The 26,582-nt window shown below is 39.0% G+C and overlaps 2 protein-coding genes across 2 annotated transcripts in view; one reads left to right on the top strand and one right to left on the bottom strand.

The window, feature by feature from the left end:
- LOC110490003 (uncharacterized protein C18orf63-like) overlaps window positions 1–16,869 on the bottom strand; it is a 33,421-nt gene extending 16,552 nt beyond the window's left edge. Inside the window, exons 1-8 of the mRNA XM_036944299.1 lie at window positions 16,563–16,869; window positions 9,185–9,322; window positions 8,779–8,857; window positions 6,814–6,870; window positions 6,343–6,454; window positions 3,128–3,169; window positions 867–943; window positions 399–505 (exon numbers count right to left, since the gene is read on the bottom strand). Coding sequence (XP_036800194.1) covers window positions 399–505; window positions 867–943; window positions 3,128–3,169; window positions 6,343–6,454; window positions 6,814–6,870; window positions 8,779–8,857; window positions 9,185–9,318 — 608 coding nt within the window. The 5' untranslated portion in view covers window positions 9,319–9,322; window positions 16,563–16,869. The remainder of the gene's footprint in view (window positions 1–398; window positions 506–866; window positions 944–3,127; window positions 3,170–6,342; window positions 6,455–6,813; window positions 6,871–8,778; window positions 8,858–9,184; window positions 9,323–16,562) is intronic.
- A 566-nt stretch (window positions 16,870–17,435) lies between these two features.
- LOC110490002 (cytochrome b5) lies at window positions 17,436–25,441 on the top strand. The gene is made up of 5 exons (XM_021563077.2): window positions 17,436–17,771; window positions 18,965–19,093; window positions 22,759–22,788; window positions 23,061–23,095; window positions 24,294–25,441. The coding sequence occupies exons 1-5, from the start codon at window positions 17,637–17,639 to the stop codon at window positions 24,376–24,378; spliced, it is 414 nt and encodes a 137-aa protein (XP_021418752.1). The 5' UTR covers window positions 17,436–17,636; the 3' UTR covers window positions 24,379–25,441.
- The last annotated feature ends 1,141 nt before the right edge of the window (window positions 25,442–26,582 follow it).

Genomic DNA, 26,582 nt, shown 5'->3' with positions numbered 1-26,582 from the left:
AGGTGCTTCAACAAAGTACTGAGTAAAGGGTCTGAATAGTTATGTAAATGTGATATTTCAGATTTAAATGTTTTATACATTTAAAAAATGTTTAAAAAACTGTTTTTGCTTTGTCATTATGGGTTATTGTGTGTAGATTGATGAGGGAATTTGTTTTAATCAATTTTAGAATAAGGCTGTAACCTAACAAAAATGTCAAAAAGTCAAGGGGTCTGAATACTTTCCGAATGCACTGTCTAGCTACAGCATATTTTCAGATATTATAAGATTCTCTCTATAAGCACTCTCTACTGTAAATCGCTGTGTATAAAAATGTCTACCAAAACGTGATCACGTGACCGCTGTGAAATTGCTGAGTCTACCTTTAAAAGGAAAATAAAACGTGTCAAAGTGCTGACCTTGGCAGAATGTAACACCAGTTGCTGGACATGGAGGTCTGGATAACAGCATCTGGCTGGCTATGGAAGTTCCTCAGGACCATGGGAGGGATGTCAAAATCTGCCAACTAAAAGTCAACCATACAATCCTTAAAAAGTAAATGTTACGGAGTACAACTAGAGATAACTAATGAGAACAAATTATTATAATGACAACCTGATGAATGGTTAAGGTAGAAATACTTGATGAAGGTGTGTAGTTTGTTAATGTCTGTCTGGCAGTGTGATGCATGGTACAAGATATTGTGTTGGAGGGAAACAATTGCCAGTGAACCTACTTCTGTTTTAGCAGTATTCTATGGAATATCAGGCAGTGAGACAATTGCTTTTTTTTACTGCAATATTTAACAGATGGCTGTGTGTGTGTGTGTGTGTGTGTGTGTGTTTGTGTGAGTATGTAGGGTTGTTTTGACTGGCTGCTGGGCTCACCCTGATTGGAGGGAGTCGGACAGTGTTGGCCTCCACACTGACACACAGCTGGCTTTCATTGGCACTCAGCTCGATCACTGGCAAAGGAAACATAGAACCTTGTCATTCTGCTGGATTAGAGGCCAGTAACACTTCATTTTAAAGTGGCCTAAATAACCCAAAATATAATTCAGTATAATTCCATCAAATACATATGATGAGGACTGTACAGTACAGGGGCGAATCCTAACATCTTTCTACTCAAGTAGATTTTTCCCTTAGTCATGCCATATCAATGTCAGGTGGAAGTTTATATGTACAGTACAGTCCTGTAGAGTCATCACCATATGTATTTCGACAGTAAAGCTATACTCCAGCAATTTGAATTGGATATCAAATCAAATTCAATATTTCACATGCGCCAAATAAAACAGGCGTAGCCCTTACTGTGAAATGCTTACCTTCAAGCCCTTAACCAACAATGCAGTTCAAGAAATAGAGTTATGAAAATATTTACTAAATAAACGAAAGTAAAAAAATGTAATAAAAAGTAACACAATAAAATAACAATAACAAGGCTATATATAGGGGGAACCGGTACCGAGTCAATGTGCGGGGGTACAGGTTAGTCAAGGTAATTAGTACATGTAGGTAGCGGTAAAGTGAATATGCATAGATAATAAACAGCGAGCAGCAGCGTGTAAAAACAAAGGGGGGCGGGGTGTCAATGTAAATAGTCCGGGTGGCTAGTTAATTGATTGTTCAGCAGTCTTATGGCTTGGGGGTAGAAGCTGTCAGTATCTGGTGTGCCCACCATTTGCCTCATGCAGCGCGACACGTTGTCCCACTCATCTTCAATGGCTCTGCAAAGTTGCTGGATATTGCCGGTAACTGGATCAAGCTGTCGTACACGTCAATCCAGAGCATCCCAAACATGCTCAATGGGTGACATGTCTGGTGAGTATGCAGGCCATGGAAGAACTTTGTTTCAGAACATTCTCTAGCAATAGCTCTGGTTGACATTCCTGCAGTCAGCATGCTAATTACACGCACCCTCAAAACTTGAGACATCTGTGGCATTGTGTTGTGTGACTAAACTACACATTTTAGAGTGTGCTTTTATTGTCCCCAGCACAAGGTGCACCTGTGTAATGATAATGCTTTAATCAGCTTCTTGATATGCTATACCTGTCAGGTCGATGGATTATCTTGGCAAAGGAGGAATGCTCACTAACAGGGATGTAAACAAATCTGTGCACAGAATTTGAGAGAAATACGCTTTTTATGCGAATGGAAAATGTCTGGGATCTTTTATTTCAGCTCATGAAACTTGGGATCAACACTTAACATGTTGTGTTCATATTTTTGTTCAGTGTAATAAGTAGTCTAGTAGTATTTGGTCCCATATCGCGTGAACCCAATGACATCAAGATTGTGACTACAAACTTGTTGGGTGCATTTGCAGTTTGTTTTGGGTGTATTCTTTCCAATAGCAACTGAATGGGGAATGGTATCTGGAGTAATTTTCTTTGTAAATGAGCAGAGATGTTTCTGAACACTTCTAAATTCATCCTGATGTTGCCATAATTCAGATAATCCATGAATGGATCATGAATAATGATGAATATAAAAGTTACAGAGGCTACAACAACAGATGCTAACCACTCACCATGACGAAAAACTGAAAAGTTAGCATTTTTTCAGGGGTATCATCTTTGTGCCTCTGTAACTTTCTCACTCATCATCATTATCTCACTCATTATTTTTTTATTAACATGGCAGTATCCAATGAATATAAGAGCGTTTATAGCCATCTTCTATTTTCACAACTCTCAATTAAAAGGTGACATTCTGTGCTGTCGCCTCATATGAACTAATTTGATCTCAAATATAAAATGCTGGAGTACAGAGACACTTTTTTAATATTTAGCTTCGCTGTCCAAATACATCGTGAGAACTATTTGAATTTTCTTTTTGAATTGACTAAGATTTGTAATTTACTGAGCAATTAATAATAACTGAGAGTTAAGCCTAATGCACTTGGCTAGAGCAACTAGAATTGTCATTATAGCCTTTCCACTATAGGAAACCTTCAACCCAGAGCCATATATAGTATGGTGACCTCTATATTTCTATTTATGGCTCTGCGTATACCACTGTGGTTCGAGAGCTAAAGGTTAAAGGCGTTGAGAAATAGCTTAAACAGCTCAAATAACTTCTAAACCAATGTTGTAAAGGATACTGAAAGTGTAACAGCTGAACATTCACACTCAAACACCTACCAATGGCGTTGAGCTTCCCCGAATCAGCCAAAAAATCCCTCCCTAGAAAGTGAACAAGATCAATAGACATGGTTAAGTAATCAAACCTAGAGTACTACATTGTTGCAGTACAATGTAGTTGGATTAGTACTAGTCATCTATTGATGAGTGTGTGCGATTCTCTCTATGTGTGTATACGCGTGTGTGAGACTTGTGTGTGTGTGTGTCTCTCTATGTGGGTGTCTACGTGTGTGTCATTCTGGCAGCCATGAAAGACTAGATATAAAATAATAAAGTTGGCAAGGAAGGTCGCGTTTAGCACGGAACAAACTCCCAAGTCGAAGGACAGTCTGGCCTTCCCCCGGTCTGTTATCATAAGACATGGACACGCTTTATGTAAAACATTAAGGTTTTGGAGGACCTCAGATACATTTTCTCTCTTCTTGGCCAGGCTCTTGAGATGGGAGTCATAAAATAATCATCTTAATTTATTTATAGATTATGGGGGCTGGAGGGTCTGCAAGAGAGGAAACGGCAGTAATGATGCAGCATTAATGATAACATTACTGTAGTTGTCTAAGCAGCGCTGTTCTCATAGTCGTAATCTAAATAAGTGCCAGACAGGCTGTTCATGGATCCCATCCATTCAAATAGCGGAATATTTTGGAAGGCAACAAAAGGCAATCCAGGTTAAGTGCAAGTACATTTTCACTTTTTTCTCGTTTCAGTCAAGGGCAAGAAAACAGCGACCTGTATGTAGGCCTTCATTGTAAATAAGCATTTGTTCTTAACTGACTTGCCTAGTTAAATAAAAGGTTAAATAAAAAAATGAAAATTGTACTAGTCATCTATTGATGAGTGAGAGTGTCTCTCTCTGTGTGTGTGTGTGTGTGTGTGTATGTGTGTGTGTGTAGCACCCTTTGTGAACTCAGAATCAAATACACACTATCATATGAAATAGGCCCAAGGTGAAGGTAATGGAGGGTGGTGTAACATATTTGCAGAGTCACTGCGATTATAGACATGCCTTCTCAACAGGTCTGCGATTAAACAGTGACCTTTGCAACCGCCTGGCAAAATCACTTCCAACTAGAAGCAACATTTCACAAAAGAGGGAAACAATTCAATGTTATCAGGCCCAGCTTATTAACTATCCCCTTTTCTTACTTTGTACAGTGCCTTGCGAAAGTATTCGGCCCCCTTGAACTTTGCGACCTTTTGCCACATTTCAGGCTTCTAACATAAAGATATAAAACTGTATTTTTTTTGTGAAGAATCAACAACAAGTGGGACACAATCATGAAGTGGAACGACATTTATTGGATATTTCAAACTTTTTTAACAAATCAAAAACTGAAAAATTGGGCATGCAAAATTATTCAGCCCCCTTAAGTTAATACTTTGTAGCGCCACCTTTTGCTGCGATTACAGCTGTAAGTCGCTTGGGGTATGTCTATATCAGTTTTGCACATCGAGAGACTGACATTTTTTCCCATTCCTCCTTGCAAAACAGCTCGAGCTCAGTGAGGTTGGATGGAGAGCATTTGTGAACAGCAGTTTTCCGTTCTTTCCACAGATTCTCGATTGGATTCAGGTCTGGACTTTGACTTGGCCATTCTAACACCTGGATATGTTTATTTTTGAACCATTCCATTGTAGATTTTGCTTTATGATTTGGATCATTGTCTTGTTGGAAGACAAATCTCCGTCCCAGTCTCAGGTCTTTTGCAGACTCCATCAGGTTTTCTTTCAGAATGGTCCTGTATTTGGCTCCATCCATCTTCCCATCAATTTTAACCATCTTCCCTGTCCCTGCTGAAGAAAAGCAGGCCCAAACCATGATGCTGCCATCACCATGTTTGACAGTGGGGATGGTGTGTTCAGCTGTGTTGCTTTTACGCCAAACATAATGTTTTGCATTGTTGCCAAAAAGTTCAATTTTGGTTTCATCTGACCAGAGCACCATCTTCCACATGTTTGGTGTGTCTCCCAGGTGGCTTGTGGCAAACTTTAAACGACAATTTTTATAGATATCTTTAAGAAATGGCTTTCTTCTTGCCACTCTTCCATAAAGGCCAGATTTGTGCAATATACAACTGATTGTTGTCCTATGGACAGAGTCTCCCACCTCAGCTGTAGATCTCTGCAGTTCATCCAGAGTGATCATGGGCCTCTTGGCTGCATCTCTGATCAGTCTTCTCCTTGTATGAGCTGAAAGTTTAGAGGGACGGCCAGGTCTTGGTAGATTTGCAGTGGTCTGATACTCCTTCCATTTCAATATTATCGCTTGCACAGTGCTCCTTGGGATGTTTAAAGCTTGGGAAATCTTTTTGTATCCAAATCCGGCTTTAAACTTCTTCACAACAGTATCTCGGATCTGCCTGGTGTGTTCCTTGTTCTTCATGATGCTCTCTGCGCTTTTAACGGACCTCTGAGACTATCACAGTGCAGGTGCATTTATACGTAGACTTGATTACACACAGGTGGATTGTATTTATCATCTTTAGTCATTTAGGTCAACATTGGATCATTCAGAGATCCTCACTGAACTTCTGGAGAGAGTTTGCTGCACTGAAAGTAAAGGGGCTGAATAATTTTGCACGTCCAATTTTTCAGTTTTTGATTTGTTAAAAAAGTTTGAAATATCCAATAAATGTCGTTCCACTTCATGATTGTGTCCCACTTGTTGTTGATTCTTCACAAAAAAATACAGTTTTATATCTTTATGTTTGAAGCCTGAAATGTGACAAAAGTTTGCAAAGTTCAAGGGGGCCGAATACTTTCGCAAGGCACTGTAAATGACAAACGCTTTAATTGGATGATGAGCCATAAAAAAGAGCAAGGGAAAATACCAGGGATTAGGGAGGGGCTTTCAAAAGGGGCTGCAGTTAGGGCCTGCGCTATGATAAGGGTTAATGTTTTTAAAAAGTGAGACTAGGGTTATGGTTGTGAAAAAGGCTGGAGATATGGGAAGGACTGTGTTTGCACCACTGTCAGATTACTAGTCATCTATTGATACCACTGTCAACGTTCTACAGCATGGCCGTTTCTGGGGTTTGTTACTGTGTAAATGTGAAATTCTGTCACCCATGAGCTGTTTAAGCTCTCCTCTCCTAGATAAAACAGACTGGTGATAGGCTAACTACTGTATATCATAATAACTAGCCCATAACAATATTACTAAGTTAAAACCATTATATTAATTCCATATTCCTTTATACAGTACTAGTACAAACCAGCAATAAGGAACTGTCCGACTTTGTTCCAGTTTGGAGCCAGCCTGCTGGTCAAGGAGTAGGACAGACAGGTCTGCAGAATACCAGGGAGAACCCTCTGAGGAGAGCCCATCTGCCCAAACACAACACAGAGAGACTACATGTAACTTAACTGACTAGACGGGACAGCATCCACCCGTCTATGATACAGCATTCTATATCAGTGATTCTCAACCAGGAGACCTAGTACTGAGCCCTGTGGGGCCTCTGTGAGTTTTCAAGGGGTCACAAGATAAGCAGGGAAAGACCTCTCAAGTAGTAAATAACAGAAGTAAGAACATAATATCTCACATTTATCTCACATTTATTTAAAATGTGGATGTGGATCATGAATGTAAAACTAGCATACATGTAAAAATGTATCTGAATTGGTTTCTAAATTGCAGAAGTAATGAGTGAAAGTAAATGACAAGTAGGCGAGCCCAAGCTTACCTGCAGACTGTGTCGTTGTACATAAGCTTGTACTATTCCTCTTTTAAAAAAGGGAATCTGTTGGGGGAAAAGTTTGAATTCAACAATATGAAACAAACAATTATTTGGTCAAATAAGGGATCATTGACTCTTCTGATAACACACTCGGTTAAAGGGATAGTTAAACAACTGTAACACAGTCAATGATTCACCAGAACTGTGTTTATTTATTTATTTTTATTTTACTAGGCAAGTCAGTTAAGAACAAATTCTTATTTATTTTCAATGACAGCCTAGGGGCTGTTCAGGGGCAGAGCGACAGATTTGTACCGTGTCAGCTCAGGGATTTGAACTTGCAACCTTCCGGTTACAAGTCCACCGCTCTAACCACTAGGCTACCCTGCCTGAAGTAGCACTAGTGAAAGCAAATGGAGCTGGAGCAGATGCACAATGTCGATTACATGTTTACATGCAGGGGTTAATTAATCATGTGGATTTTCCAGTTAGGAAGTTATTAGTGTTTCACAAATAGAAAACCATTGATTGTTTTTGTTTGAAATTAAGATTCAAATATGGAGAACCTGTTGTTTTTGTAAAGCAGCTCAAACCGTTATACGCAGCTTAAAATGATATTACATTTGGACAAATCTAATATTGTTTTTCTATTATTTTGGCTACAATCCAGAAGGGGTGAAAAAAATGACAGTGTTTGGAATGCAGACCAACTATTTTGGGTTGCATGCAACATGCCTCTGCACGATATGTTTAGGCACGCACACACATACGTTACACTCACTCACACATTTCTAATTTTCTCACACACTATTAACCTGTTTACATCATCCATTTAAACCAGAGAACATATTTCAGCAGATGAATGAATGAATGAATGAAAGAGTACCCTTTTATGTTGCATTATGCTATCCATTCCATGTAAGATTAGTAAACACTACTATTTAATTAGTTACAATGATAAATTAGAGAGAGAAGCCAATTCTGTAATCGTGCAATGTGAAACAGGGTAAATCCCTCCTCAAAATCCCAAGAAAATCCAGGGTCGTGTTCATTAGGGCATGCAACGGAAACTGCTTTCAAACTTTTTGCAACTGAAATCGACAATGAGCGTTTGTTATAAATCCACAAAGTCCTTTCCCATTTCAGTCCATTGTCTTCCATTTGGTGCCTAAACCATATATCTCCCTCTAAGGAAAACAAACAATTTCCTATGACTGGAGAGTCGTGACAAAGCCTCCCTTGCGTGCACACCTGGTTGGTGTCATGTTACATGGCATGTGAAGGTGGTGTTTTACTCACTGTGCACTTACATAACCTCCAACAATTGGTAAACAAGCCAGATCAAAGGCTCCAATGACCTGCTTTAGTGCAGTCATTGGTAACCATACTAATGAAAGTGTATGAGACAATGTATACAGGGGAACTACTGACAATACTGAGTAAAATACATTTCACAGAATTCATAAATGCATGATTTTCAACTGATTGGTTCAAAAAGTGTATCATCATCTTACTCAAATATATGCAGGAGAAAATGTATTGTGTTGGCTGGTTGCCACAAGTACATTTAGCCAAACATGAACCAGAAGTAAATTCTTGTGTAACTTGGTCAGCTGCCTGAATAATTTCTGTGTTCAAATGTGTTAGAAATTGAGTGTTCCGGCAAAAAAGTCTTCACCCTCACAAATGCAAACTCACAGCCAAATCACCCCCCCCCCCCCCCCCCCCCTCTTTCCGATCTGTGTGGACACACGAACAAAGCACTCGTGGGCAAGCGGTTTAAGCACCGCCTTCGCCCAATCCTGATATGTCCAAATTACCAAACATGAAAACTGGAGCTCGGACTGCTCGGATATCACACATCCCATTCAGTCCTGGCAGATTCCCTCGGTCTACACTCAGAATCTGCACACGGGAGATTAGTCTGTCTGTTTCGTGGACTATTAAATACAGACTTGAGTGCACACTTACCGCCATCACCATTGTGATCTCCGAGAAGCACCCCAAAACCGGAGAGGCAATGATGTCTGCATACAATAACAACAGCTCCCTGAAAGTGAATATAGGAAAGTTAATTAAAATGGTCCGCTTATTAACCTGAGAACAGCAACAATGCACTTTAATACAATATAAAAAGTAGATTTTAAACTAGAGAATAACTGTGCAATCTTTCTGTGCATCCTTTCTGCATCTCAAAAGTTATTATATTTAATTCAAAAAACAACCTGAGTTTCTTACAGAAAGATAAATACATTACCATTGGGTTAAGAAGAGATTGGGCATTTTGAGGTTTGCATTCCTTTAATTCATTCATCAAAAAATAAGAACCTGTATATATTCAAGCAACCTCCAAGCAAACTCTGAGCAGCTGTCTCACCTGCATGTTTTCACCTGCTTGTTTCTCACTTCTCCATCATCAGACTGCAAGGACAGGGTGACACAGCACAGCTTCCTCAGGTCAGGGAGAATTAGAAAGAACAGGGACTGCTCTCCACCTTCAGTTCCACTCATCCTGCTGAAAGACAGAAATCTAATTGAAAGGGTCTTAGCCTGTGTCAAGCAATGAACAATTGCTCTGTTGGCACAGTGTCATACAGTGCCTTGTGAAAGTATTCACCCCCTTGACATTTTTCTTATTTTGTTGCCTTACAACCTGGAATTAAAATAGATTTTTGGGGGTTTGTATCTTTTGATTTACACAACATGCCTACCACTTTGAAGACGCAAAACATTTTTTATTGTGAAACAAACAAGAAATAAGACAAAAAAACTGAAGACATGCGTTCTTCTACATTGGAATGGACAAGGTGCCACCTTTGGAACAGTAGGTAGGCTGCTGGTAGGCTTCGGGTGTGGTACAGCAAAACCAAATCTTCCCCTGCTCATGGTTCTCACAAGGGATGTGAAATGATAGGTTACAATGACTTTGCTCATGATGCACTTCACAAATGACACCCAACAACACCCTGAGCGAATCGGACTCGAAGCACTAATACAAATGTAACAACAGCACACCAAAATAAGTAAAGAGGTTCCTTGAATTTTCTTTTGCAGGGCCTTTTCATTATAGGACAGACACTTGTGGTTTCTAGATGCACCAACCAAAACAGTGGAGCATGTAGTGAAGCAAAACTTTAGTGGTCAAAATCATTCATCTTGGGGTGACGGGGGAGCGAGAACTCAATCATATCACACAATTATACAAAAACAAATTTAAAATTAAATACAGACTATCTCAAAAATAAGTGAAAATTTACAGATTATCCAATGGATTTGAATCATTTCTGGTTAAAAAAAAAAGTGGAGCTGCAAAAACAAGTTTGCTCCCCCTATTTTAATTTGCTCCATGGCTCAGGCGGCCAAGTGGACGAAAGGCTGTTTGGCTCAGCTCAGTAGCGAAGATGAAGAACTTTGCAGCTGTTTCTGATTAATAAACAATACCACGCTTGTGGGTGGTAACGAAACGTTGTCTGAAAAGTATTTGAAAGTCATCTAATAAGGAAACACAGCATTGCGCCAAGTATTTCCACAAATCTCCCACTTCGGATTTCCCACTTCAAGCCAAATATATCATACTTTGACTAAAACAATGACTTGTTTACTTAAATCGGTGTGCAACATCATGAGTAAGCTCTGGGCATCGTCTTTCAGTTGAAAAAAAGTCAATTTTCCGCTGGTACTTTCAAGCTAATATCCTGCAATTCTACAAATTTGCCATGAGGCAGAGAGAAAACTTTGCCGTTTTAAATCTTAAATTGCAGCGCATTTATGTTAATAAAGAAAAACACAATTTTGGGGGAATACAAGTATTGAGTTGAAAAATAGATAACTGGTCAAGTACTGTTGATACCAATATCCCTGTGAGCCTCGAACATAAATTGTAGATTAATAATATTACATTATATTGTATTAAATTACACCCTCTAAACTTATTTTGCTGATCCCTTGGCCAAAATGTGTTTAATCTGTCCTTAGTAACATTGATTCAAAAGACGACGCTGACAGAGAAGAGCGACATCTTACGAGTTCCAACCCAACTTTTCTATTTAGTGTTTACCTTAACTTTTTGTATAGAAAGCACTTCTGGACATGAGATTGTCAGTTACTAACCTCGATTTTGACATCAACTCTGACTGAGCTGTTTCCCTGTTCATACCGGAACCTATCTATTCCTTTGTTCCATGGGCTACCAAAGCGCCGCAAGCATAGACGCAGTAGAAGAGCTGGAGTCCTGGTGAAAATCTAACGGCGCTCTCCTCCGTTCTATTGGAAAATGTCCAGTCACTCGAGAATAAGCTGGATGAACTTCGTTCGAATCTCCTATCAGAGAGACTTGAAAAGCTGCAATATTATACCAGCTCTCACAGTCTCACGTCAGAATTAGACATTCATCCATGCTTCTCAAACATAAAATGTTGAAGTTCTTCCAAACGTCAAATCTCAAAGTGTTTGAGGTTAAGTTTAGCGTTAAGTTCAGGCATTAACTCTAAATTCTTAAGGCTAGGCATGAACTCTGAATGGTTAAGGTAAGGGTTATAAGGTTTGGGATTGGGTTAAAACACAAAAAAACTTTCCCCAACACCATAAACCTACTTGAAGGTAACTAGTGACCGGTTTACACGTCATCTCCTGACGTCCTCAGACATGGATGGACATCGAATACTGACTTGTATCACGATTGACCTGGCTGGCAATATTATGTCTTACAGGGACGTGGCAGGATGATGACACGTAGTATTTAGTGGATTCTTCATGCAGCAGCATGATCGGACTGTGGCTTCAGGCAACTCTAAATGCATAGACGATGTCGTCCCCACGGTGACTATATGAACATATAAGAAACGAGGCACAGACATGGACGCATACAAGAAAGCATGCTACAACCTCCGACGAGACATCAAACACGCAAAAGGACAATATAGGAGGAAGGTGTAATCTAATTACACCGGCTCCGACCCTCATCATATGTGGCAGGGCTTGCAGACGATAACAGATTACAAAGGGAAACCCAGATGTGAGTTGCCCAGTGATGCAGAACTCCCATACAAACTAAAAGCCTTTTATGCTCGCTTCGAGGAATACAACACTGTGTCTTGCATGAAAGCCCCTGTTTTTCTGGATGATCTCGAGCAACATTTTTAAACAGGTTAACAATCACAAGAAATAACAGGGCGCGTTCTCAAAGCATGCAGACTAGCTGGCAAGTGTCTTCACTGATCTCTCATTGCCCCAGTCTGTAATCCCAACATGTTTCAAGCTGACCACCATTGTCCCTGTTCCCAAGAACTCCCAATTTAACCTGCCTAAATGACTATCACCCTGTGGCACTCACATCTGTAATTATGAAATGCTTTGAAAGGCTGCACATGACACACATCAACACCATCATCCCAGACACCCTAGACCCACTCCAATTCGCAATACCGCCCCAACAGATCCACAATCTCAATTGCACTTCACACTGCCCTGTCTCACCTGGACAAGAGGGGAAATAACTATGTGAGAACGGTGTTGATAGACTACAGCACAATGTTCAACACCATAGTCCCTACCAAGATCACCACCAAGCTAGGGACCCTGGGACTGAACTAGAGGTCGACCGATTAATCGGAATGGCCGATTAATTAGGGCCGATTTCAAGTTCTCATAACAATCAGAAATCTGTATTTTTGGGGCGCCGATTTTGTCGTTTTTTTCTCTCCATTTTTTATATACCTTTATTTAACTAGGCTAGTCAGTTAAGAACACATTCTTATTTTCAATGACGGCCTAGGAACGGTGGGTTAACTGCCTTGTTCAGGGGCAGAACGACAGATTTTCACCTTGTCAGCTCGGGGGATCCAATCTTGCAACACTAACAGTTAACCAATCCAACGCTATAACCACCTGCCTCTCGATGCACTCCACGAGGAGACTGCCTATTACGCGAATGCAGTAAGCCAAGTTGCTAGCTAGCATTAAATTTATCTTATAAAAAACAACCAATCAATCATAATCACTAGTTATAACTACACATGGTTGATGATATTACTAGTTTATCTAGCATGTCCTGTGTTGCATATAATCGATGCAACACTGGGGGATGATTTAACAAAAGCGCATTTGCGAAGAAAGCACAATCGTTGGACGACTGTACCTAACCATAAACACCAATGCCTTTCTTAAAATCAATACACAGAAGTATATATTTTTTAACCTGCATATTTAGCTAAAAGAAATCCAGGTTAGCAGGCAATATTAACCAGGTGAAATTGTGTCACTTCTCTTGCACGCAGAGTCAGGGTATATGCAACAGTTTGGGCAGCCTGGCTCATTGCGAACTAATTTGTCAGAATTGTACATAATTATGACATAACATTGAAGGTTGTGCAATGTAACAATAATATTTAGACTTAGGGATGCCACCCGTTAGATAAAATACTGAACGGTTCCGTATTTCACTGAAATAATAAAAGTTTTGTTTTCGAAATGATAGTTTCCGTATTCAACCATATTAATGACCAAAGGCTCATAGTTCTGTGTGTTATTATGTTATAATTAAGTCTATGATTTGATAGAACAGTCTGACTGAGCGATGGTAGGCAGCAGCAGGCTCGTAAGCATTCATTCAAACAGCACTTTCGTGCGTTTTGCCAGTAGCTCTTTGCAAGCACATCGCTGTTTATGACTTCAAGCCTATCAGCCTAATGGCTGGTGTAACCGATGTGAAATGGCTAGCTAGTTAGCGGGGTGCGCACTAATAGCGTTTCAAACGTCCCTCGCTCTGAGACTTGGAGTGGTTGTTCCCCTTGCTCTGCATGGGTAACGCTGCTTCGAGTGTGGCTGTTGTCGATGTGTTCCTGGTTCGAGCCCAGGTAGGGGCGAGGAGAGGGACGGAAGCTATACTGTTACACTGGCAATACTATAGTGCCTATAAGAACAGCCAATAGTCAAAGGTATATGAAATACAAATGGTATAGAGAGAAATAGTCCTATAAATACTATATTAACTACAACCTAAAACCTCTTACCTTGGAATATTGAAGTCTCATGTTAAAAGGAATCACCAACTTTCATATGTTCTCATGTTCTGAGCAAGGAACTCAAACTTTAGCTTTTTTACATGGCACATATTGCACTATTACTTCTCCAACACTTTGTTTTTGCATTATTTAAACCAAATTGAACATGTTTCATTATTTATTTGAGGCTAAATTGATTTTTATAGATGTATTATATTATGTTAAAATAAGTGTTCATTCAGTATTGTTGTAATTGTCATTATTACAAATAAATAAATAAAAATCGGCCAATTAATCTGTATTGGCATTTTTTGGTCCTCCAATAATCGGTATCGGCGTTGAAAAATCATAATCGGTCGACCTCTAGACTGACCACCTCTCTCTGCAAGTGGATCTGAGACAGCTTCTACCCCCATGCCATAAGACCACTAAATAGCTGTAAGACTGCTAAATGGTCAATGAATGGTTATCAGAACTATCTCTACTGACCCTATCTTGCACTGACCTGACGAACACTCACTAGACAATGTATAAACACTATATACACACTCACACACACTATACATTGACACTGCCACACAAAACCCGACACAACAAAAACACACATACATACACACACTTTTGTACTAATCATTTGCGGCTGCTACTCTGTTCTTTATTTTACACTTATTATTATCTATCCTGATGACTATTCACTTTACCCTGCCTTAATGTACATACAGTGCATTCGGTAAGTATTCAGACACATTGACCTTTTCCACATTTTGTTACGTTACAGCCTTATTCTAAAATGGATTAAATAAAAATTATCATCATCAATCTACACACAATACCCCATAATGACTAAGCGAAAACAGGTTTTTAAAATTATATATATTTTTTATAGTGCCTTCATAAAGTTTTCACACCCCTTGATTTTTTTCTACATTTTGGATTTAATTGTCAATTTTTTGTGAACGATCTACACAAAATAATCTGTAATGCAAAGTGGAACAAAAATTATAAGATTTGTCAAAACAATTATGAAAAATAAAACACTAATATATCTTGATTAGATATGTATTCAACCCTGAGTTAATACATTTTAGAATCACCTTTGCCAGCAATTACAACTGTGACTATTCTGGGTAAGTCTCTAAGAGTTTTCCATACCTGGATTGTGCAACATTTGCCCATTATGCTTTTCAAAATTCGTCAAGCTCTGTCAAATTGGTTGTTGATCATTGATAGACAACCATTTTCAGGTCTTGCCATTGATTTTCAAGTAGATTTAAGTCATAACTGTAACTCGGACACTCAAGAACATTCACTGTTTTCTTGGTAAGAAACTCCAGTGTAAATTTGGCCTTGTGTTTTAGGTTATTGTCCTGCTAAAGGGTGAATTAATCTCCCAGGGTCTGGTGGAAAGCAGTCCGAACCAGGTTTTCCTCTAGGATTTTGATTGTGCTGAGCTCTATTGCATTTATTTTTTATCCTGAAAAACTCCCCAGTCCTAAACGATTAAAAGCATACCCATGAAAAGCATACCCATAACATGATGCAGCCACCACCATGCTTGAAAATATGAAGAGTGGTACTGTCCTCAGTGTTGTATTGTATTTGCCCCAAACATAACACTTTGTATTCAAGACAAAAAGTTAATTGCTTTGACACATTTTTTACAGTATTACTTTAGTGTCTTATTCCAAACAGGATGCATGTTTTGGAATATTTGTATTTTGTACAGGTTTCTTTCTTTTCACTCTGTCAATTAGGTTAGTATTGTGGAGTAACTACAATGTTGTTGATCCATCCTCATTTTTATCCTATCACACCATTGAACTCTCTAGCTGTTTTAAAGTCACCATTGGCCTCATTGTGAAATCCCTTAGCGGCTTCCGTCCTCTCTGGCAACTGAGTTAGGAAGGACACCTGTATTTTTGTAGTGACTGGGTGTATTAATACACCATCCAAAGTGTAATTAATAACTTAACCATGCTCAAATGGATAAGCTTTTTTTGACTGAGGGACATTACAGATATTGTACAGTTGGGGGTACCGAAAATGAGGTTAAACACTATTATTCCATACAGTGAGTCCATGCAACTTATTATGTAACTCATTAAGCAGATTTTTACTCCTTAACTTATTTAGGCTTGACATAACAAATACTTATTGACTCAAGACATTTAACATTTTCATTTTGAATTAATTTGTTTTAAAAAATAATGAAAAACTGTATTCCATTTTGACATTATGAGGTATTGTGTGTAGCCCAGCGCCAAAACCAATCGTATGGTGAAAAAAAGTAAAGGTGTGTAAATAACTTACTTTCTGAAGGCACAGTATTTACCTAAACTACCTCGTACCTCTGCACATTGATCTGGTACTGGTACTCCCTGTATAATATATAGCTCCATTATTGTGTAATTAATTCCATTCCTGTTGTGTTACTATTTTCTTTTACTCTGCATCCTTGGGAAAGGTTCAAAGCAAGGATTTCACAGTAAAGTCTACACCAGTTGTATTCGGTCCACGTGACAAAAACAAGTATTTTCATTTCATTAAAAGAATTCCATGTAAATATAGCTAGCTATATTATTACGTTATACTTTGAGATCTGGGCATGGACTAACTGCACTGCAGTACCTCCACAGACCACTTTGAGAAGTCTTGTTGTGGAGAACACAATCATGAGCTTTGGAAACCTTTCACCATCATTGTAGAGTTGAACAATGCAACTTAGCTAGGTATCTCCCAACAATGATAACTCACCTGCAGAACAGTTGTGTCACAGATACGTAATTGGGTGGAACTGGATTCTGTACCTAGCTAGCTACCGTTAGCTAGCCACCTTTATTTAGTAACCTTGTCCTCTTCTTTGACTAGCTAGCTAAATAACTGACCTGGGTAGGCTACACAAGTCTATAAGTGTCAAAGAACACTATCTGGCTTGACTGGCTAACAATATTTTACAATTGTATGACCGCTAACTAGCTAAGCTACCAACGAAAATATCAGAAAGCATCAGAAATTCGAAATAGCCAACTCTTCGTGGCACAGTCATGTTGCTCATTCTGGCGGGAAAACCATCGCGTGCAACCCGGTTCATGCTCTGTCTGCATCATGTTATCATCAGTCATCACAAAAGAGTACTCTGCTGCACAATGTTTCATCAAGTGTGTGGTTGCAATGTTTAAAGTCAAAATTGTTATCAGTGCATAGTTCCCTAGGTTATCTAGCCGATGTATAATCAATAGCATTCACTGTAGCCCATACATAACGCATATACGTTTTTATTTTTGTTGTTTCTGTATTTATTGATTTATTAGACTAAGCGAAAGAGTCGCCTAAACAGCATTTCGTTCAGGCTTGCACACAGTAGGAAAGGACAATGCCTTTTTGCACTTCACATTGTTATTTTGTTGCATTTTTTTTTGTTGCAACATTCCTGTTTTGAAGCAATTTACATACACAACGCACAGGTAGAAATGCATGACCATGTTATTGCGTGAGAGATCGGTTTATCCGGATGAACTTTTGTCAACCTTAGCCGAGTCACCCTGCGTGCTATTTTATCAGGGACAGACTGACATGGAGTACACCAATAAGAGCGCCTCAGAATGAAAAGGAAATATTAAAATAACCAATCACCGCATTCGTGGGCAAGTCTGGGGGAGTTTCCTGGTGCGTGCCAGGAATTACATAGAAATCTCTGAACTCACTTTGTCATCTAGGCTAAATGTCGTTATCTGTGTACTTGTGCATAGTCACTGCATCGAATTATTTGTAAGATTGGAACATAATTATTTCCTGGATTCACATTAGGTGTATTTATTGAAAATATAAATGGAGGATAAAGGGGAGAACGGACAAGCTGTAAAATACTACCGACTGTCAGAAATCGAGGAACAGAATACGTTCAAGAGTACATGGATTATAATCAACTTTAACGTCTACGATGTCACCAAATTTCTGGAAGAGGTGAGAAAGTTAGGCTACACGAATGGTTCATATTATAGCCCATCAAATGTTGATTTAGGCTAATGTCCATATGGCAACAGTCAACTAAACCAGTGTTTCTCAAGCCTAGGACCAGGATTGAGAAACACTGGCCAGTTTTTCTCAGCAATCATCCAAGGCTTAATTTCATATAGGCCTACGATTGTGTGAACATCACATAAATATTTTTTTTTTTAATGTGAGGATAGTAACGTCACATTGTAGCATGAATAACTATCGGACCATTCTTTAGCAATCAAACTTGCTGAGGGTTTGTAGCATTTTGGTTCCCGGTAGCCAGCAGATTGAGACCCTACCATTACGCTTGTTTACACTGAGCTGCACTGGGGTCGGAACGCAATCACGGTTACTTTAAGAGCTGTGGAGCCAGCGCTGAATGTGGGTCGTAAAACGTACCTCAATGCAGGGATGGGATGTGCCACTGTACACCAAATTGTACCGTTATCCACACTGATACATTGAGAAGATTTAAATACTGCTAGTTGTCCCAGAAAACTGCCCTTTTTGTCCTCATGCTAACTAGCAGTAGCCACATGGAATGGCACTTGCGTTGAACAGCAAAGGAGCTGATTAGCTGACACTGCCATTCCTAAATGGCTACTTCTAGCTAGCATGAGGACGAAAAGGTGTTTCCAGGAAAACTAACAGTATTTCAATCTTCTCTGTGTATAACATTTTAAGTTTTTTACAGATTAAATGTCTAGGATTATAGGGTTTCCAAATGGACTGTTATAAATTGGTTCATAGCACAAAGCCATAATTAACTAAATTTACACAAATATGATTGGTCTAAGTCAGCTGTAGGGTTTTAAGAAGGTATCTTAAAAACAGTTTATAGTGGAATGTAGGGAATCCTTATTTAGCCCAATAGCACGCAGTCAATAGGTCAAGCATGACACATCTTACTGTTCTATTATTAAATATTTGAACCTGTTATACAGTCTCCAAATGTAGGTGAGTGTTCTAGACTTTTTATGTTTCTGTATTATGCAAAAAATACTATGTTTACATTATTGCTTCCGGTCCTCTCCTTTCCCAATTGTCCATTTAGCTACAGTTTAACATTAGCATGGTTGAGAATTAAACAGTGATATGCCCTCAATAAGCCTAAATTGCTTGAAAAGATCTACTCTGACATGTACAGTATATTACAGCACCCAGGTGGAGAGGAGGTCTTGAGGGAACAGGCGGGTGGCGATGCCACGGAGAGCTTTGAAGACGTCGGGCACTCATCGGATGCCAAGGAGATGGCTGCCAACATGGTCATTGGAGAACTGCATCCAGTAAGCACTCTTCATGTTTCAAATATGCCTTTTAAAAGCTTTACCTAACTTTAGTCTCTGGCAATCAGAAATGGGGGTTCTACCGAGTGTTATTGTAGTATCCCAAAACCCCATAATATGGTGTTATTTGGTCATGGGGAAGAGAGGTATGTTTAGGGTACTACAGTGTAAATGCTCTAATTTGACATTACTACAGTATACTAACAACCTGTATACAAAACTATTTTTAGCACTTGCGGTACTGGTTGCACTATTATTCAACTGGTAGTGTTTGTCTTAATGAATTCCAAAAGTAATTCATAGGTTGTTATTGTTTCTAAGTAAGTACCCGTCATCTTCTTTACCGTAAAATTAAGTTGTATAGGTTTCAGAGTTAGCAGGCAAATTCTTCTCTCTTTTGAGGCATGAGACTGGATTGTTAGAGTACAATATGGTATTGTGGTTGTGTTGTCCGCCCTGTTGTGTTCATTGAATATAAGCATACTGACATTGGCTATCCTTCCATGTTCTATTTGTCATCTTGATTGAAGGCATATGACCAAGATGTTGTGTAGGACGTTTCAGTGGTCCCATTGTCCTGCTATGGCAATGATATGGAAGAGACCTCTTAATTTTCATTTGGTATATTTGTTGAATAATGAATAATTCTGGTTTCAGTTGGCTGATGTGACACTCAATAGCTCTACATTTTGTCTGTTTTTGTGAACTTCTTTGCTGCAGTATATAGAAATAATTTAGTTCTCAACCTTCATCAGGGTTGCAAAGGGTCTGAACTTTTCTGTACATTTCCTGAATTTCTCCGGAAATTTTCCTTGGTAAGTTAAGACCCGGGAATTTTGCATAAATTCATCAAAAAACTTAGCTTATAACCGTGAACCTTTTTTATGGGATTTACATAAGGCAATTCTATGTCTTGTGGCATATTTTGGTTAAACAATCCCCAATTCAATGGAATTGCAAACCTCTGCATGCACAGTGCATTCTTCCATCACATGTACAGCTGATTCTCAAGATCTTGCACACTAATGAGATGCTATTGAGCCCACACTACACACTGTGTGAGCCAAAGACTACATGTTTTCTGGTAAGTTTTGATTACAATACTAGGTGGGGTGGAAATATTTTATATGACATACATTATTTTTTGTTAACTAGTAAATAGTGGCCTACAGTAAAGTGTGTTTAAATAATTTCTAACTTGTTAACAATTTCTGCTAGTTAGTTTTCTCTACCATGTGGGTTTTAGCTTGCTTGAGCCTGCTAACTGATGAGTGTTAATTCACCTGTTTCCATACATGTTTCATTTTAAAACATTACGAAGTAGTTGTTTAATCTAACTGCTTAATTATCTGTACATGGAATTCTCTATATTTTTTTGGGACTTCTTCTTCTAATCTTTACAGGAAAATTCCACAAGCACTATCTGATGTGTGGAGACATTTCACTGCAGCTAATGTAGAAGGAAAAGCTGTGTACATTTGCAAATACTTTGCCAAATCATACGTGAAGAATTCAACAAAGATGCAGAATCATCTGGCCAAGTGCATAAAGTTCCCTCAGCGCTCACAACAAGCAACCTAAACTTCTATTCGAGGTGAAAATGATGAATCAGACACCTTATCGATAGCAACAGCTCATGGTCCTCCTGGAATCAGAGGAAGGAACGTAGTCAGAGAAATGCTGATTAATGTCTGGTTCACCTCTGATGCGCATAGTCAATGTGCATTAGAAGAGATTTCTGAATGTTCTTCGCCCAGCGTACACCCCTCCAACCAGACATGCTTTATCTACTAATTTGCTGGATGCAGAGTTCAATATAGTTCCAAGTGAAGGTTAAGCAAATCATAGAGAAAGCAGAATGTATTGCAATAATCTCTGATGGGTGGTTGAAGGTTTGTGGGTAAGGAATAATTAACTACATCATCTCCACCTATCAACCAGTGTTCTACAATAGCACAAACACAAGGGACAACAGACACACCAGTGTCTACTTTGCAGATGAGCTGAAGGCAGTCAATGACCTTGGAACACAGAAGGATTTGCACTGGTGACAGACTGCTACGAACATGAAGGCTACTTGGTCTAAAGTGGAGGAGTCCTACCCTCACATCACACCCATTGGCTGTGCTGCTTATGCATTGAATCTGCTCCTCAAAGGCATCATGGCACTGAAAACAATGGATACACTCTACAAGAGAGCCAAGGAAATGGTTAGGTATGTGAAGAGTCATCAAGTTATAGCAGCAATCTATCTCACCAAGCAAAGTTAAAATAATAAGAGCACCACATTGAAGCTGCCCAACAACACCCGTTGGGGTGGTGTTGTCATTATGTTTGACAGTCTCCTGGAGGGGAAGGAGTCTCTCCAAGAAATGGTCATATCACAGTCTGCCGATATGGACAGCCCCATCAAGAGGATCCTCCTGGATGATGTATTTTGGGAGAGAGTGGTAAGCAGCTTGAAACCTATAGCAGTAGCCATTGCACAGATTGAGGGAGACAATGCCATCCTGTCTGATGTTCAGACTCTGCTTGCAGATGTAAAAGAATAAATCCATACTGCCCTACCCACTTCACTGTTTCTCCAAGCAGAGGAAACTGCATTTCTGAAATACATCAAAAAGCATGAAGACCTCTGCCTGAAGCTCATACACACCGCAGCGTACATGTTTGGACCACAAGTATGCTGGCAAGAGCATCCTGTCTGGTGCGGAGATCATCACTACCGTGTCTGGCCACCTTGGCCTGAATGAGGGCAAGGTTCTTGGCAGTCTTTGGGATGGAGATGCAATATGGCAGTCGTGCCAACATATCTCATCAGCCACCTGGTGGAAGGGACTTTGTGGATCTGAGGTTCTTTCCCCTGTTGCCTCCATCATCCTCCAAATCCCACCAACATCAGCCGCCTCAGAACGCAACTGGTCCTTGTTTTGGAACACACACACACCAAAGCACGCAACAGGCTGACCAATACAAGGGTTGAAAAATTGGTGGCCATCTGGGCAAACTTGAGGCTTTTTGAGCCTGACAACGAGCCATCCTCAACAAGGTTGGAAAGTGACAGTGAAGATGAGGCCTCAGAGTCTGATGTTCAAGATGTGGACATTGAGGAGGTCCAGGGAGAAGACATGGAAACCTGAGAGGAAGACAACCAAAGATTTAGTTTCTAGACTATCATTTCATTTCATTTTATGTTGAAAATGTTTTTGGGAGATGCGATGGATGATTGGGGATCATTCAATATTTCCTTTATTTTGTTGTTCAGTGAAGTCATTCCATGTGAAGAGTCAACTCATTTAATTAAAGTTAAATTCCTAACTAATTTTTTCATTTATTTCTATTGGAAGGATTTAATTATTTGCAATTATGTCTACTTATGATAAGGTAAAAGGTTTATGTTTCTGTCTCCATATGATTTGGTAAATATATCCCATGCAAAACAATCTACATTTAAATGGTATTAATATTAATTTGCATATATTCCCATTAATTCCCACAGAAAATGTCCACCTCCGAATATTCCCCAAAATGTGCAACCCTAGCCTTCATCCACATCTAGTGTAATCTAAAGGGGAAGGATGGCCTGGTCTTATTTTTTTTTATGCCTGCCAACTCATAGCATAATAAACAACCTCTCCCTCTCTTCCTTCCTCTCTCTTGTTTAGGATGATCGGCCAAAGATGGCCAAACCTTCAGTAAGTTAAACAACGATCTCAAATGTGAAAAGTTACACTACTCAAATTTAAGCACACGTAGGAAGGCGTGACCATATGTTTTTGATCCGATGATAATAAGTCACTGACATTTCGATGGCAAGCTGCCTTCATCCAGTTTTATTTTGAAAACTGTAGTTCACATGTACAGTACATATAAAACAATAAAATGAATCATAAAGATAGGTTTACTCAAAGATAGAGATATCCATGTAAAGATTTGTGAGGTCTTACAGACTTTCCTTTTCTAACAGGTGTCACTTGCCACCACAATCGAGGAAACCTCAAGGTATGTAGGCACCCCTGATGCCATTTTCATATTCTTGGTTTTGAATCAGGTTGAAACAAAACTGATTAAAATCAAAATATATTTTAGCAAGTTTGCATCTGCATGAGCTATGGATATTTTCTACATTGTAGAATTATAGTGAAGACATCAAAACTATAAAATAACACATGGAATCATGTAGTAACCAAAAACGTGTTAAACAAGATTTTAGATTTTTCAGAGTAGCCACCCTTTGCCTTGACGACTGCTTTGCACACTCTTGGCATTCTCTCAACCAGCTTCATGAGGTAGTCACTTGGAATGCATTTCAATTAACAGGTGTGCCTTGTTAATTTGTGGGTTTGATGCGTTTGAGCCAATCAGTTGTGTTGTGACAAGGTAGGAGGGGTATACAAAAGATAACCTAATTTGGTAAAATACCAAGTCCATATTATGGCAAGAACAGCTCAAATAAGCAAAGAGAAACAACAGTCCATCAATACTTTAAGACATGAAGGTCAGTCAATCCGGGAAAATTAAAAGAACTTTGAAAGTTTTTTCAAGTGCAGTCGTAAAAACCATCAAGCGCTATGATGAAACTGGCTCTCATGAGTACCGCCACAGGATAGGAAGACCCATAGTTACCTTTGCTGCAGAGGATAAGTTCATTAGAGTTACCAGCCTCAGAAATTGCAGCCCAAATAAATGCTTCACAGATTTCAAGTAACAGGCACATGTCAACATCAACTGTTCAGAGGAGACTGCGTGAATCAGGCCTTCATGGTCAAATTTCTGCAAAGAAACCACTACAAAAGGGCACCAATAAGAAGAAGAGACTTGCTTAGGTCAAGAAACATGAGCAATGGACATTAGACCGGTGGAAATTTATCCTCTGGTCTGATGAGTCCAAATGTGAGAACTTCAAGACTGTTGGAAAAGCATCTAAAAGTATCTAAAATTCAAAACATACTTTTTTTTGGTCCCTACATGATTCCATATGTGTCATTTCATAGTTTTGATGTCTTCACTATTATTCTACAATGTAGAATACATTGAGTGTGGCCAAACTTTTTACTGATTCAGATTTTTCAAGTGCAGGTTGGCAGAACTATTGTTTGCTATTCTATGACATTAATGTTCATCATTTTTGTACTGTTTCAGCTGTCCGTTTTACTGATGTACTATATCTGAGTTCTTGTTCTTCCTCTACCCTCAACAGTTGGTGGACAACCTGGTTGATCCCCTGTTTGGCTGCGGCAGTTATCACAGTTATGTACCGCATGTACACGGCCGTGGAGCAGTGACCGTGCCATCGGTCCATCACCTTTGCCAATCAAATGTAAATCACAATCACTGGCTACAAAATTACCACTACAGAGTCTGCATTTGACCCCTGAGAAACCACTGCTAGTTTTGGGGGGATTTGCACAGCTCATATGCAGCATTGCAATATCCATGATTAATTTAATGTTTTTCATCCAATCACTCGGCATCATGATAATGAAGGCATATACTTTTGTTATTGTGTTAATCTTACCTTTCCTCTCCTGATTTACATAATGATATTTTATACAGATTAACATGAATGTATTCAGAATATAAAATTGTTATGTTATTGTAATATCTTACTATTCACTATTACTCGAACGTACGGTAACCCTGCGATTGAATCTGAAAATTGCAGTTTAGCTTAAAAGAGCAGGCTACATCTTACCTGTGCATAGCTAGACTGAATTTACCTTCATTTTGGAACGGAACTAATGAGTCTGCAGCTCAACCCACTGCCATTTAAATTCAAAGGTCAGGTTACATAATGTTTTGCATTAGCTGTCTTGTTTTAATCAATATGCATATAGCAAGAGACATGCTTTAAATTGCACAATGTATGTCAGTAGAGTACTGTGTGCATAATATATGCTATAAAGAGTGAATGAGTTCAATATGCAAAACTGTAGACCCAATGGTCCCACATTTCTGGTGCCATTGGTATCAACATTCCATAGACCAAGTAGGCCAAAAGCTTGCATTGTGCAACAACTAAGTGGGGATTAAGTTGACCCCATGTGACTTCCCTTGAACCATACAATGTGTTTTTTGAAATGGAAAATATCCTGGTTGTCCCTACTTGCTGCTAATGTGTGTAAGAAGCTCACCACTGAATTCTCTAATCGACAGTCCAATCAAATGTAATTGTACAGCAGACGTTTTTTTTTTCAATAAAATGATTAATAAAAGTGTTACAGTTGTCTAATTTTACCATAAACAATTGTGCAGTGGTACACAGTGGGTATTAAACCATCAACGTATGCTAATTTGTCACATGCCTAACTTTATCACACTGATTAAATATTCTTTTTGCAAAACCAACCTCTGTGCAGGCTCATTATACTGTTAAGTTTGTACTTGTAGATTGTGATAGAGCACCATCTACTGGATAAAAAGTTGCTGTGATGAGAAAAGTTTTATTATAGAGCCTAGGATTTTGCTTGTCATCAGGAAATCTTTGGTTGTTCACGCAATCTCACTTGTGTCAGTAGTTGTAAAAGCGAATACAGCTTTTTTTAATGTGTTTTATATATATTTTTTCTTTATGGAGATAGTGATAGGCCTAGATTTGAATAAGGGGGAGACCGAGACAGGTACAACTTTTCACTTTCATAGTCTGGATGAAACATTAACCTAAGAAGTACTGACAAACATTGAGGCACTTGATATAATCTACACAGAGACACAAAATAGGCCATTTGATGACATGCGAGTCAGCAGATATGAAAATAACAGTACGTACTAGATGTCGTTGATGTTAACAGATATCCCCACTTGCTTGAACAAATATGGTGAGAAATCTAACAAAAAGTTAACCAAATGTCGTAGGTATGATGTGCGTGCAGCTGACCTCTATTGATTTTGTTAGCGGTTTTGTCTACTGTGACGCAACTGGAACTAAATCACTTATGCAATCACTATCACTTATGCAATTGTGTTGTTTTGTTGGCTTAAATAACAGCCATGATCTTTTATCAGAGTAAAAACAATTGGTAACACTTAATTTTAAGGGGTACTTATTACAGTGTAATTACATATGTAATTACACTAACAAGTATTGTAGTTAACTGTAATAACTCATATTCACACTGTAATAACAGGTAACTGGTTGTAATTGCAGTCTGTAATTACAGAGGTGTTCTTGTTACAAATGGGCACATTTCCACTAAATTCACCAATTTTAGTTTATTCTAAGCTGCATCTGATTCACTCTTGTGGACAGATGGGCTGGGTATCCGAGATTGCAAAGATTGGAGGCTCAATAGGCTCTAATTGGATCCCCAGACAGATTCATGTAAGATTATCACTGTTTCGTTCCGTTTGCTTCTGTTTAAGAAACATTTTTCAACAGAATTGGTGGAATTAATACACCCCTGATCACAAGCAAACAGGTCACTTTCATAGCAGCCACATAAAAACAGTGTGATCACTTTGCTCGTTGTATATATTACAGTGGGGCAAA

This window comes from Oncorhynchus mykiss, chromosome 15 (genome assembly GCF_013265735.2).
Source record: "Oncorhynchus mykiss isolate Arlee chromosome 15, USDA_OmykA_1.1, whole genome shotgun sequence".
Classification (NCBI taxonomy): Eukaryota; Metazoa; Chordata; class Actinopteri; order Salmoniformes; family Salmonidae; genus Oncorhynchus; species Oncorhynchus mykiss.
Note: the sequence above shows the minus strand (reverse complement) of the source record. Positions and strands in the feature narration are given on the sequence as shown.

Excerpts from the sequence above, each read along its gene's own strand:
- LOC110490002 (XM_021563077.2), top strand. The coding sequence starts at position 17,637 with ATGGAGGATAAAGGGGAGAACGGACAAGCTGTAAAATACTACCGACTG. Across the intron at positions 17,772-18,964 it reads TCACCAAATTTCTGGAAGAG|CACCCAGGTGGAGAGGAGGT; the intron begins GTGAGAAAGTTA and ends AGTATATTACAG. Across the intron at positions 19,094-22,758 it reads TCATTGGAGAACTGCATCCA|GATGATCGGCCAAAGATGGC; the intron begins GTAAGCACTCTT and ends TCTCTTGTTTAG.